This window comes from Amphibalanus amphitrite, unplaced genomic scaffold (assembly GCF_019059575.1).
Source record: "Amphibalanus amphitrite isolate SeventyFive unplaced genomic scaffold, NRLGWU_Aamphi_draft 000038F_arrow, whole genome shotgun sequence".
Lineage (NCBI taxonomy): Eukaryota > Metazoa > Arthropoda > Thecostraca > Balanomorpha > Balanidae > Amphibalanus > Amphibalanus amphitrite.
This window is the reverse complement of record NW_024881534.1, coordinates 778752-794172: the sequence shown is the minus strand read 5'-3', so window position 1 is coordinate 794172 and position 15421 is coordinate 778752. Positions and strand designations below refer to the sequence as shown.

Here is a 15421-nt window from a genome sequence, read left to right as displayed (position 1 = left end):
CGTAACTGTCATGACCGTAGCTGTCATCTACTGAAACATTACTGTGCTCGCTTCATTCACAATGTGCGTGGTAACTAGTGATGTGACCAAACGGCCATATTTTGCACTCGTGGGCGACCGTCAGGCTGAGAGGGATCTCGGATCTGAGGCGCGATCCAGGATCTCAGATATATGGGATCTGGGAGGACTTGGGAAGCCGTGTTTGTGGGCTTGTCACCGATTGCGGTGGCACTCCGTCGTCTTCCCAGCTTCATATGAGATGTCCTGTTCGCAAGGAATGAGCCATCAAATACATACTACAGAGCAGAGGTTTTACATGTCTGGAGCGAAGGAGCATAAATAAATGTGGAGTGTGGACACGTCATATGTGAACAGAAAGTACCATTAGCATTTGCTTATAGCTTAAAAACAGATGGATGAGAGGTCGGGATATTGCGTTGTGCAGAGGATGCCAGTACATAGGTAGGTAATAGGTATTACCAACAATAACAATAGTTATACAATAAATCCTACGTAGATACCCTCCGCACAAACTAACGTAAACACGACAGTCGACACCTAACAGTAAAGAACCTCTCGAATACAAAACAAGCCAATCAGACAAAACAATGTCAGCTGCAACAGCATTATATAATCTCTGCTCCCTACTTAGGCTTTGCCTTTGGACATCAAATGAAGGATTGCGTACGAAACCAAAGCTGCTTTGCTTTAGGCTGATGCTGTTGACATGACGACACTGCTTTGTATGTCTTTGTTGTTTTGTAGGTATGCACGTACACTTGCAAAGGAAAGCTTCAACTAAAAAGGGCAACAGGATAATTTGATGCGAAATAAATGAATTGATGTATCACAGCGTACCACTGCGTGCGGCTTTTCTACCGGACATGTCTTTCTATGCTGTTGGTGATTTCGATGCTCAGGTTTGAAAGAAGAAAAAAGACCTTCTTTTCCAAATCGTCAAATATTTAAGTCCCTTCAGTTCATACTGCCAAACAAAATCAACTCACAACGAAAGCAGAGAACGAACAAACGCAGCCACACGCTAAATTCGCAAATCGCTGGCGCCACAAACAATCGGTGGCCTCGACGCGGCCCGGACAAAATCGTCCGACCGCCTCCGCAATCAGCCTCCGGCGCGGTCCGGCCGGCAGTGGGACAGAATCGGACGGATGGTCCGCTCCTCAGAGAAAGGCGCGGCCCATCGGATGCGCGGGTCGTCGGGATGCGAAGGGAGGGAGAGGGGGAGAGACAGAGGGGATGGGAGGAGCGGGGACGTCCGTCTCTGTAGACGGAGCTGGTAATGGCAGCGGAAACAGCGTCGTTGGCCGCGACGAGACGGTATCTTCAGTCGGGACAGGGGGATTGGCGCAGTGGTGAATGACGGGTCGGCTCGCTCTAATGGCGGTAAATACCTGTGACCCTGCTGTAGACCAGGCCGCTGGGTATTTGTGGACTGGATGGGGTGGGGAGAGTCTGAGCAGAGGCGGCGGAATTAGCGGTCGTAGAGTCCGGTCAGAGCGGGTCGGGCAATAGCTGAATGCCGATGGCAGAAATCAATAGTTGTGCCCAATAGCGGGGACTTGGTGAGATTTACGGGAAACTATATAGCATCGCTAAGTTCAACCTTGAAAAAGGAAATGAGCGGCGACTTTTGCTAGAAGAAAAACTGTTTTGGATAGTTTATAATGAACACAAAAAGTGCGAACCAAGAAAAATAGCCTTCCCTGGGTGAGCGCGAACTGATCTCCACCAACAGTGCTATGCTGATTTAGGTACGGGACGTAACCCTAGGCTGATGACCAGGGCCGAGCCACCAAACACCTTTCCGGACCCCGCTGAGCTGACCAGCCTGAAGGCCCATCCGGTGAAGATTTAACAGCCAAACCGACAGGAGAGACCCATACTCATGAGGAACTCATCAGAGAAGAGTTTTAATCAGCGTCATTTTAGGACGGGTCTTGGCATAAAGTTTGCTAGATTTCGCTAGGATGAGCGGCACTTTTCGAAGTTTTATGCATACCTCACAGAAACCTTGATGTCATTTGAACTTTCCCTAAATTGTCCGAGAGCAACCAGTGTACGATCAGTGCAGCGGTCGGTGAATCGACCAGCTCAATGCTCGCTAATACAGAAAACAAAACCTTCAGGTGATGTAGAATACCACAGGGAGCTATGAGTTTACGCAGAACTAAAGAACCTCAGTTTGTCAACGAGCCACAGAGCTCGAGCGATCCCCCCAGCCAGATAAACAAAGAAAACCCGGTCTCTGTGATGGGATCCCGAAATTAAACGCCCACTGGGGTACCATAGTGGAGCCCAACTCCGGCCGGCTTGTTTATAGCCACCAACAGACGGCGGCCTAGGGACACCATGTAATACCAACAGCGTTAACTGGCCGGGGAGACACATACGGTCAGAGATAGTCCTGGGACCCCGCGGTCAGTGCCCTCTAAACTTGACCCCACGCCAAAATCGGGAGCAAGCTGGTTGCTCCGTGATTTACGGCGCCAGCGAAAACTTCTTGTCTGAGTTGTGTTCGGTCTGATAATTGATCGATTGGCAAAGGTCAGCGGCCCGGCATAGTTAAGTCGTGCTTTAAGTTCAACGACAATCAACATCAGGCAGCAGCTGACGCCTCGAATAGCAAACTTTGACAGTAAATACACAGCGCTCCTCAGTATGTCATGTCTGAGCATATTGTTAATAAGAAGTCTTTGATATTGTTGGCCTAGACAGCGCTGCTTTGGAGTTTGCCAACGGTAAACGTTTGCAACAGGTAGACACATGCAAACGCCGTGAAGATATTTGTACTTAAACATGCATGAAGTTTGCAGACAACAAGCCACCATCTTTTTAGATTCAGTAGGTACTGTTAACTTTAGGTATATGCTTGATCTTATCGAATAAAAGTATGACACGATGAAGGCCCGTATACGAGTAAATGCCGCCACCATTCGCACAAATCAGCCCACCACATGACGACTCATTTCAAGTCAGAGTATGGACTCCGACATATGCCAACTCAGCCAGCAGGCAGCACGGCTTAGCACAGCTCAGAGAGCACCCTCTCACATATAATACGTATAATACGTAAATAAAAGTTTTTTTTTCTTCTTCTCTTTAGATTCCCCAGCCAAGTGTGCTTACTGTTGATCCCACTATCGGCCTTGCTTAGGGCCTAGTGTGGTCAGTGTGTGAAATCCATCTTACTTTCAGTTTTCTACCTCTTATTTGTCTCATTTCTTCTCTTTTTTTCTCTATGAACCTTATTGAAACTGATAATGCACCAAAGCAGCTCATGGACAGAAAATTCGACCCATTTATAAACATTGCAGCACAACAGTCTTCAACTCTCCATGAAAGATTTGAAGAAATCAGGGACTCTTGCAGGTATTTTACCATGCCACGTGCTAAATTGGATCAAAATTTGACCTCAGATTGGAGTACTAATCTAAACATTCTTCATGTAAATGCAAGGTCTATTCGATCAAATGAGCGCTTTGAAGAATTTCAGCTTTTCCTTACTCATAGTAACTGTGCCTGGCATATAGTATGTGTATCTGAAACCTGGCTTTCTGACAACCTGCCTGAGAGGCGAGAGATTCTTGGGTATACTGCATTCTTCCAGAATAGAAATACCAATATAGGTGGCGGTGTTGCGATTTATGTAAATGAGAAACGAGTAAAAAAATCATCTGAATGTGACATAAAAATGAAATGTACCCAATCACTACTAATTGATTGTGAAATATCTAACTCTATTGAATGTGTGGTGGGTCTAATTTACAGACCGCCGGATCTTGATAGCCAAGTTTTCATTGATGAACTTGGCAGTTTTCTTGATAAAGTAAATAGCATGAATAAATCTACATTCATAACAGGAGATTTCAACTTTGATCTTTTTGGAATTGACAATGACAATGCAACTTTGGACTTTTTCAATACCTTTGCATCATATGGATTTTGGCCAACAATCTGTAAACCTACTAGAATGTCAGAACAAAAAATGTCTCTACTTGATAACATCTTCTGCAACAATCTGAACCTTATTTCAAATACAGGTCTAATACTACATGACCTCTCAGATCACTTCCCAGTATTTGTTTCCTGCTCACTGCAGCTCAACAATGACTGCTCACATGGGATGAGAAAAATATTTGACTATCAAAAAATAGATGAATTTAAAGAATATCTCCAAGATCAGCTTCATGATTTTTTCTACATAGATGATGCGACTCAGGCCTCGAACACTTTAATTAATGCTTTCAAATCTGGCATTGAAAAATATAGCAAAAACATACAATGTACAAGAAAGACAAGATCGATAAAGCCATGGATCTCTGCAGCAATACTAACATCAATAAATACTCGCAATGACCTATTTAGAGCTAAACTGAGGAACCCAACACAACAAAATAGGACTGCATATTCCAGGCACAGGAACTACTTAAATCTTCTTATTAGAATAGCCAAAAAGAAATATGTACAAGAGCAACTAAGATTAAACAAAGATGACTCGAAGAAAACTTGGAACCTTCTCCATGAACTAACCAAAGGCAGATTACATAAAACAAACATTCAAAAACAGTTTGTAGATGAAAGTGGTAACATTTTGCATGACAAAAAAGACATTGTAGAAACATTTAATCAGTTCTTTACATCTATTGGAAGGGATTTGCAAAATGCTATTCCAAAAAATAATGTGAATCCATGTGGTAATGTTAAAGCTAATGTAACCAGAACCATGAAGTCTTGGGAACCTCTTACTAACACGGATGAGCTGAATCAAATAATAAAAGAAACAAGAAATGTTGGAGCTGGCTTGGACAATATAAATGCTAGCATCTTCAAGAAAAGCTATTTACCAATACTAAATCACTTAGTACACCTTGTTAACCTGTGTTTGACTAAAGGAATATTTCCGTACAATATGAAATGTGCAATTATTAAACCTATTCACAAAGGTGGGAAGAAATGTCACATGAACAATTATAGACCCATTAGTATATTACCATATATTTCAAAAATACTGGAAAAAATCTTACACAAAAGGATTATGCACTTTCTTACACAAAACAAAATCCTCAACAGCAGTCAATTTGGGTTTCAAAAAGGGCTGGCCACTTATATGCCTTTGTTGCTTTTACAAGAGCACATAACCAATGTATTTGAACAAGGGAAAATTGCAATAGCCATCTATTTAGACTTCAAAAAAGCGTTTGATACTGTTGATCCCGACATACTAATAGCTAAATTAAAGCTGTATGGTATTCAAGATGTTGCTTTAAAACTTATACATTCTTATCTCACTGGTCGGCAGCAACAAGTAGAGTACGATGGAGTAAGTTCAGAATTTATGCCAATCGAAATGGGAGTTCCTCAAGGCTCGGTACTTGGACCGCTTTTGTTTTTACTTTATATTAATGATTTGCCAAATGTCTGTAATAACGCCAAATTTCTTCTGTTTGCTGATGACACAGTTGTGATATTTGATAATACAAATACTGCAAACCTACAAAATGACCTTGACGCACAACTTCCCACCTTATGTGAGTGGTTGAAAGCAAACAAACTCTCATTAAATACAAAGAAAACCGTTTATCAACTTTATAGCAAATCACATACCAATGCCAAAATAAATGTTACTTTGAACAATGATGATATTCCTGCTGAAGAAAAAGTAAAATATCTTGGTGTGATTATTGACCCTCACCTAAATTGGAGTTATCATATAAATCACTTGAGTTCCATCATCAGTCGTAACATTGGCATGCTAAATAGGTCCAAATTTTTCCTTGACACTAATTCACTGAAACTTCTATACAATACACTCATCCTGCCCTATCTCAATTACTGTTGCCTCGTATGGGGATTCACTTTTCCTACCTACTTGAGGAAGATCGACCTCCTGCAAAAAAGAGCTGTGCGCATCGTTGCACAACAACATCGGTTGGCTCACACAGAACATCTCTTTAAAAACCTAAAAATTTTAAAGGTAGACGCCATAGCGAAACAACAGCTGCTTGTGTTCATGCACAAGAAACTCTTGTGTAATTTACCTGAGAAATTTGAAGATCTCTTCATCTTTATAAATTCGCCCAGCATAACAACCAGAAGCAGAAATCACTTTTTTGAACCTTTCTCTGAAAAACTTTACCGGACTCGTGTAAGTAAGTGGATTGGGCCAAGAATCTGGAATGCTATAATTGCTCCTGATTTTACTCTTGATTCTGCCTGTGAATTGTCCAAAGACAATTTGAAAAAGTTTACAAAGCATTACTTCCTGCATACACCCCTATAACTGTCATTGGTATTATTTGTCTCTACATATACAAGTTTACTATCCTACAACGTTCGATCAAGATCTTATTATCACTGCCTTAGACCTGTACTTAACCTAGATTGTATGTTACAGTTCTCTATGTACCGTGATGTTACCAATCTCACCCGCAACATGCCGTCTTCTGGTGCCCATTCCACAACAAGCTCTGCTTAGTGGATGAGCACCGGATGACGGCAGACTGACTATGCACGAACCTGACCAGCCCTTGCCTCTGCCCAGCATGAGTGTGTGAGTGTCTGTGAGTGGGTGTGGGTGTGGGTGTTGCGTGTTTGTTTGCATGAACTGAGTATGGTCTTGTATGTTTGCATGTTAAACTGCATGCTCCCTCCCTGCCTTCTTCCTGCATCCGATTCTGTTCTGCATGGTGCTTTATCATACTATGGGGTACTGGTAGTATCGGTATAGCGGACAGTCATTTGCTGGATTTGGCGTGACTACTTCTCTCTTTTGCATGCTAGATAGTAATTTTGCCTTTTGTTTATTTCACCTTCTTAGCAGGGAGTGCCGCGACTAGTACATACTCTTATGTTTTGTCTGGTGTTAACGTAAGGTTCTGTGAGTCGCTGGGACTGCGGTGGGGGCACTCCTGGTCATCTGTTCATGGGTGACGGACTATTTAGAAAAAAAAAAAATATGCGATCCCCAATGCGCTCCCACGTATTACCACGCACACAGCGGTCACCGGCTTTCCGCAAGGCGACATCCTACAAAAGCACCCTATCCCTGCGCGAAGAGACCGACTCTCTCACACGCCCCCAGACCACTCTGGGCCGAGCTCTGAGAGGAATTAGCGCACCAGCCACCGCAAAAAGACCATCCGGGATTAGGTGCCGCTTTTTACCCACTCACCATTGACGGCGACGGGACTGCGGAGTGGAAAAGCGGGCGACGGTGCTGTCAGACGGCTAACGCGATGATTCCCAGTGGCCAGTGTGGAGTGCGGTTCTTTGGCAGGTGTCGGACAGATTTGAAGGAAGCGCTGTTAGACGGTCAACAGAAAAACGAAAAGGTTCAATGAGGAGTGACGTTAAAATTAGGGGATGACATCATCCCACTACGCTAGGTTGCAGGTTTAAAGCAGTTAATTTTTGCATTTACATCAATAAAATGATGCGTGCAAAAATAGAAATAAATAAATAAATAGTAGAATCTGTGAATACGTTCATTAGGCGGAGGTAAGCACTGACGAAACGTTTGTCAGAGATATCCTGCACGTCTTCGCCTACGACCTCTCGTTTCTTCTTCAGCTTTGCTGCGCGTTTATTTTCGCACCCAGACGATGAGGAGTTGATGTTTCGTTTCGTTTATTTCCCGAGACGTCATGTGTATTTTCGAGCGCACAAGGTGTGAGCAGCTGGTGGAGCTCGGGCACATTCGTAGGTGAGTTCGCTTGGGGCCAAACGGAGTCATCACCTTTCCACGAAACGACCCGCCTTCGCCAATGTAAAATCGCTGGGCTCTGACTGAGACGCCAGCAGTCTGTTATGGCTTTGCTCGTCATAACTTTGGGCATTGGTTGTGCCTACATAATATCACGTCTAAAAAACGCAAAATAGTTATAACAATGATTCCGTAATTTAAACGGATTCTGGGAAGATTGATCAACACAAACTAATGCACAATCATAGACCACTTCTAGTGATTCATAGTCGTCTATTGCACTGTAAAGAACTAGTGAATAGTTGCCTTCTCATCTGGCGGCAGGCCTTTGATTTAGGCTGCGAGCAATTTGGACAGTTTCCGAGCTGCCTTGTGTGTGAGAGCATATCGCTCGGACCAGTCGGAGACACACAGCACACACAGTGTCTCAGAGAGATCAGCCACTGCCGCTTGCCAGAAATACATCCTCTGGTGGCCTCAGTCGAAATAAGAGGCTTTTGTCAAATGAAGCCACCATCTTCCTGAGCCCCAGGTCTCCGAATGGCGGGACCGAGCAGCGAAAACTAACTTCAGCGCCACACGAATAAATATCGTCTCTTCAAAATCTCAGGATCATCATGTAATTCTTTGAAAGCCGAGTTTAACTTGCGAGGACTGGCAGAGTACCGCCTTTGATTTTTTTCCCAATGCATACCTAATCAAACGCACACTGCTGGTCACTGATCACATTCACCAAAGTTTGGCTATAGTTAGCCACTAACCCGCCCAATGCTGTCTGCTTTCGCCGCAATCAACAGGAAATAGTTCAAACTTCTGACCTAAAACATGGTGCAAAACTGAGTGGATGTCCACAACTTTGAAAGCGGGAGGCCTCACTTCGCTACTACAACTAGCCTTCTTTCTCACGGACATTTGGTGCAAGTTATTTTGCACATTTGGTCTGCAACACACAGATATTTCGCATGGTTATGTCGTCACCACCGAACGTTACAAATTTCGAAAATGTCATTGATAACGATTACTGATTAGAGAGCCAGACAACGGCGTAAGAAATAACCGTTAGAAGTGGAGCTGGATAGACATTGCGAATAAACCCAGATGAGACAAATGAATCGAACGCAAACAGGCTTGTGTTTAATTTCGACCAATCAGCGAAGAGCTTTACTTTGTCACTCGATCTCTGATTGGATGGCAGGGTCCACTGGGAACTGCACACAAGGACGCGAGACGGAGCGAAATTGAACAGAAATATCTGCCCGACAATTAAGGAAGCTCCTTCACGGGCTTCACTTATTGAAAGACTAATGCTGTGTGCAACACAGATTCGTGTATTAGAAAAAGTGCAACATATGTGCATCAATGACAGAAACACAAAATTGCAGCGGTAAACGGTTTCATGTTTAAAAGACCAACATGAGATCACTAGCGTATCCTTGACATGTAATGACCATTGTAAACAAATTAACAAACAGAAGTAGGTATTCATATAAGTTGTTAATATAGCATTTGTCAAATACAGCACGAGTAACTGCAAGGCAGAACAATATAAAACAACCATGGAAAAGCCCGTATATTGTCACCATTGCCTTGGACAAAAATGAATGGCGCAATGCCGAGTATTTATTGCCCAACATTCGCTCTGAATAAATGACGAATCATGTTTGTAACGTAAATCCTGAGAAAAAAAGCTATTGATTTGTCCAATTGCACCGCTATGCAAACCTCTATGCACCTCTATCAACTGCAAATTGCCCTAAAAAAAAATCATTAACAAAAACGGTAGTTTCCAATTTCCATATAACCAACTGCCAGCACCAGTCACACAAAACAAAATACAGCCACCCCGGCCATATTTAGCGTAGAAACACTGTCCCCGACAGCCAAGCACCACATATACTCGCAGGCTGTTCCACAGAACACACATCCACCAACTAACATCCATCTTCGGCCACACACACTAACAAACACACACAGACACAATAGCTCGTAACATGACACGGGCGATCACGTGTCAGACTTGGTGTGACACGCGCGACCCTATCACACGAGCACGTGCGCTGAGTGATGCGCCCACGTGCACGGTCTCGTTATTGTAGTGGCACAGCCGACATATCAGGCGTCGTCAGAGCCTGCCTCGGATCGCTAGGAGCGGGCGAGGAGACCAGTGGTGGTACGGTACAGGTCGGGTCGGCATGGACATTGAACATTGGGCACCAACCACGCTGCTCAACAACAGTGCGACGAGCCACAACTACCGACGGAGAAATAACTACGATGAGCTGCAGCTTTGAGACACAACAATGAGCCCTTCTGAGCTATTGAGCTATTGCACTAGCCGGGTAGGAGTTCCCTCCACCAACACGGTTAGATCCACAGCTGAGTTTTTCCAGAGTCGTGGTTTGCCCCCTTCGCGGACCAGTTTGGACGGCTGACAGCTGTACTGTTCGTGGTTCCAGCGCCCGGCCGACCGGCCCCGGACGCACCTACCGCCAGTCCCCACCCCGAGCACCGTCCCTCCACGACCCTCTGTCGTCCCTCCAGCTGCGCGCGTCCCTCGCCGGCGGACGGTCCGCGTTCCTCCACGCTCTCTCCTCGCCGCTCCTCCGGTCCTCTCTCCTTTCAGCCGCCCCACTCTCGTCCCGCCAGCTCTTTCCCTCTCCGTCTGAGTCGTGCGACCCGTGCTGTCGTCGCCGGAACGCCTCGCACCACGGTGAGCCCTTGGCCGGAGGGATGTCGTCACTCGTCACCAGCTCGGCGATCAGTCTGCCGAGAAAGAACAGGATAGATAACGATCCGTTTTTCACTGGTCAGGGTGGGAAAAAAACGAGAAGTGTGGTGGTAGTACGGCAACTGGGGCGACTTGGTTGATATTTAAAGGTAGTGTGCCAGCTTTCTTGGACCGTATGGAGTTAATGGCCCAGATAAGGAGAACCGGATTTTTAGAACTTATCCATACCTTCAAAACTCATGGAAACGTCTTAAATTCTTCAAATTTTGAGTACCCCAGTGCGAAATTCGCCCCGACGGGTTGTCGGTCGTACCCCAACCACATTTCACACCACTATGAACAATAAATGCACACACTGAAATCGCTATTACCGATATGCTCATCCAATCAAGTTTCGATAAACCCGTTCATCATCATCTCCTGCGGTTTCGAACACGCCTGTTAGGTGGCTTCTGATGCTCGTCGAGGTCGGAATTTCCAAATACGCGTGGTGCGTCGGGCCGCGCGCTCTGACTTCGGCCAAGAAAAATGCGTCAGCTGATCATTGTCATTTCTGCCACTTGCGTGTGGTGAAATGGGGTCATAACTTATAAGACGGCTTTTTCATATCAATTATTTTACATAAAATCATATTTCAAACCATAAATAATGTTCGACAGCCAAATAAAAGAAACAATACAATACGGGCTTACAGTTTAAGGCTCGACATTGTGTTGTATACGATTAGACAGCTGATAACTCATTCCCGTACGTCGTATGGTCGTAACACTATAATGACCTTTGCTTATTGTCACAAGTGCGCCGCATTCGCGATTGTTGCCCGACGCCTGTTTGCAGGTGAGCCCACTACAGTTGTTATACATATCTAAAAACCGAAAAACTTTTAGGCGAAAAAGGCACTATTCCAGGCCCATTTTTGATTTTTTTTGCGATATTAGGTAAAAACAGAAGCTTCTTATCCTAGGAAAAATAAAATGGGAAATCTTTCAAAGGTGGCACACTACCTTTAACGGCGTATAGCTACAAGGGTTACGAAAACTAGAGCTGTGATTAGGTGGTTGTGGAGTGTCGACTAGATAAGATATTTTAACAAAATTCATAAAAAAACATCGCGAGCGACAGCTTTATTCCACCTACCAACACGATTACCGAAAAAATATACCATCATCCCGCCCGGCTCGGTTCGGACCGGCCCGCGGGCGGCGGCTCGCCATATCGGGGCCATCGCTCGGTGAGCGGCCCCCATTTGTGGCTGATTGTCGGCCAACAGAGCCGGGCCGGCGGCGTGTTGTCATCGACCGCCGGTGTGAGCAGACGACACCTCAGCGGGCGCGTATTGCACATCGACCACCGTCCCACTCCGCGCCGCGCCGGGGGCGACCGGTGGCCAGTCGGGCCGGGAACAACACGGGTATTACGGGGTGGATCTCCTACGGTCGGCAGTAGACCGGGTAATAGTGACGGTCACCGGAAGTCACCGGCGGGGGACGGGTGATGGTAGGTATTGTATTCACCCGTCAGGTCAGACACTAATGAGCTTATAGCATGCTCCCACAAATCGTCAAGTTGATAAGCCTCGTAATGCCGCAAAGTAATGTCTCAGGACTGCGCTGGCTCATAAGCGGTGCTCTCAAGTCATCAGGCTGCGGTTACAATGCCCGCTAGGGGCAATGGTCACGGGCACAACAGAACAGCAGAGAAAATCAGCAGTTGCACGAAAATAATAATCATGTCTTCGCGTCATTAGTTCGGTTTGGCGAACTAGGTGTTGAAGGGAATGCAATGTAAGCACCATCTTTATTCCATAATGCAACTTTCAGTTCGGTAACATCCATCGCAGTGCGGCAAGCCGTCATTGCTATGCACGTCATATTTCATAAGCATAGCAATACAAGTGACCAACAAATACATATAATAGCACGTAGTCCGACGACTCATGAAGAATGAAACGTCAGAATCCTGAAGTCATGCAACATAAAAAGGTCGCGGGCAGTGCAAAACACCGCCTCGCTACGGTCTACGGCCTTACTCTCCCTCCCCCTCCCCCAGAACGTGTCCTGCCCGCCGCACCGGACAGAGAGCAGCGCTCCGAACTGTCAGAAAAACTCCTCAGAAATGGCACCTTGAGAGAGGAGCCAGCCGACGATTCTCATGCGTGTCCGAAGGTATCGGTGAGCTGGCATCGACAGCAGGTAGCCAGCTGTTTGGGTACTGGGGGGGGGGGGGGAGGGGGGCTGGGCACCGTCCCAATGTTTACCACAGTGCCGACGTGCGTGGTAGGACGACTGAGCCGCGGACGGCCTGGACGGGTAGACTGTCCCGCACGACACGGGTGTTTTGCGGCACAGCCTACCACCAACAGCGAAGAAAAGCGAACAGACGCAGTGGGTAGTAGGGACGGAAAGGAGCAGTAAAAACAACAAAATGATAATAGATGTGAATGGAATCAACAAAACATTACTATGCTTCTCCCTTCTGGCTCCACACACAATCCACATTGCGTTGCTGCAATGCACAATTTTCACCTCCAAGTCCAGACGTCGTAGGAAGACCCAACGAGAAGTCTTCGTGGAAGCCAAGATCACTAAAATTAACCACTTCATCCATGTGTCTCCCAATCACAACTGGCCCAATATTCGCCCGCCCTCTCTCGCCGTCCCCGCTCCCCGCCAGACACACAGCCCCGCCGATCCTACTCCCCGCCAGACACAGTCCCGCCGCCCGGTCATCTGAGATGGCGCCGCCGCCGGCGTCTCTGGCGTCCCCACCGACCCGACCGCTCTCCGATAGCGGTGATCCACCAACAGACGGACATGGAAGCCAAACAGCACCGGACACGCTTCCTCGCTGGTCGATGGCCTTCCGACAGCCGGGGCGGAACCGGCACCATCATCGCCGCCGCAGTCGCAGCCACCGCGGTCTCTGCCTCCGTCGACAGAGCCGGTCTTGTACAAGGAGGGAATCCGAATAAGCCGTAACTGTATTCCATCAGCGTCGCACATGTATACACGCAAAACACTACATTTGGTGCGTGATGATGTTGGCAACGGAGGTGATGAAGTGTCAGAGGTTACAGCAGAAGTGGGGTGGGATGGTGAGGAGACGGGAAAGAACAGAAGAGTTAGCAAGATCATAAGAGTTTGGGAAGGCGGGGGAACACCGCTGGCACAGGTAGAGTCCCTGTCAAAGTCTGTTTAGCTTTATCGTGAGTTACACGACATTAAGTGCAAGGGATATTTCGTAGCTTCCGTCGTGATGAAAATATTCATGAGGACACATGACAAAACATAACGATTGATGATCACGCATGCCATTAGCGACTACACTACAAACTTCGACAGTCCAATATCCATCACACGCTAAGTGAATAACTCGAAAGGTGCGCCCAGGCCACGAACGCTGCTAAATGACACGTCTGGTAGTATTTCAAACATAGCGAGCATTCCAATACTCCACTGGCACCTTGAAGACGCGGCACCGTCATTTGTTCCGAAAACTTGTGCTTGACTGCCAACCGCTGGCCATTACTTTCACTTAAAGCGCATACCCCCGAGGTTCCACAGAAACCTCTCCTATATATCCACGCTCCTTCAAAGCGTACTCACTACTAATGTTAGCTGGCTGCTGAAAAGCGATACACAAACTAAAATCGCAGTACGGGGACCCGCAGTTGCTACTGTACACGAACCCCAACTTTAGCCGTCTGTCCTGTCCAGTAACAACCGATAACATTGATATCGTCTGCCGGTCCCTGTACAACAGCAGCTGAGGTTTTCTGTGCGTACCCTATGACAGCTTATCGTTGTTCCCTGTGAGGGTGCTGGGACAATTTACCAAGGGTCGCTGTACAGTAGCAACTGCGGGTCCCCGTACCTAACGTCTCATCAAACTGTCAGCATCTATTTAAACTTTCAACACCATCTCCAACTACCAGCATCCTCAGAGCTCCTCTACCTAACATCGCCTTCTCAGACCACCAGAACTTCTCCACCAGTCCGCATCCTCACTCAGCCGGAGTCAACTCATCCCATGAACCCTGCCCGGTGCACCCCCGCCTCCATCAGCCGGCCGGAAGCCGTCGTCTAAACGGCCGTGACCCGGCCGGAGTGGATCCATCTGCCGTGAACTTGGAGCGCAACGGGCCCATGGTCTACAGCTGCGTCTGAGGAAGGCGGGGAGGCACCGCCTTCGTCGGTAGCCCGGCTGACCCCCAGACGGATTTAATCCCGCTGCTTATTAGCGCCGCCGAGGTAGACAGAAGGTGGCGGGAGTTCGGTGTGAATCTGAATTGGGTGTGGCTGAGACACGACGGAAAAGGGAGGACGGTTATGCTTTGATGTGGTCTGCAACCCAACACAGTTTATCCCGGCGGTCTGAGCTGGAATATAACCTCCATTGATCAATTCATGATTCAATGCCGAGCTGAGCTGTGCATGATGGCTGAGCTGCTCAGACAGATATTTCCAAATCGACTACGACTGACACCAATACCAAATACGTCTGGGGAAATCAAAATGGAAACTATGAAGGTGAGCCAATCATGGGTAATGGGATCCACAGCAAAAGTAAAAATGCGTGGCTTCATTCAACCAAAATGAATGAAAATTTATGAACAGCGGATGGATACTATCCGCAATTGATCATACCTTTTGTACCTTTTGAGAAACAAAATACCAGACAGCATCAGCTAAAAAGAACAAGACAAACCCAGGCCTTCTACCGGCTTTCCCATCCATTAACAACGCTAGTCACCGCGCCGTCATGACCCATTCCGCCCGTCACTCTACCGTCTCCCCCACGTCACTCTACCGTTCCCCACGTCACCCGCAGTCACTCTACTTTTACCCCCACGTCAGCGCCCGTCAGCGCAGCACCTTCTCCATTACGGCGCGTCCCGCGATGACCGGGAATAGACGGACGATCCGGCACGGTACGGTCGCCAACGAGTCCCCCGGGAGTCCCGCTGAACG

General features: G+C 46.9%; 1 protein-coding gene across 6 annotated transcripts in view; it reads right to left on the bottom strand.

Moving 5' to 3' along the window:
* Window positions 1-9031: 9031 nt before the first annotated feature.
* LOC122373157 (ATP-dependent DNA/RNA helicase DHX36-like) overlaps window positions 9032-15421 on the bottom strand; it is a 57478-nt gene continuing 51088 nt past the window's right edge. For all 6 annotated transcript variants that reach the window (XM_043351016.1, XM_043350980.1, XM_043351010.1 and 3 more), the window contains exon 20: window positions 9032-10486. In XM_043351016.1, coding sequence (XP_043206951.1) covers window positions 10207-10486 — 280 coding nt within the window. In that variant the 3' untranslated portion in view covers window positions 9032-10206. The remainder of the gene's footprint in view (window positions 10487-15421) is intronic.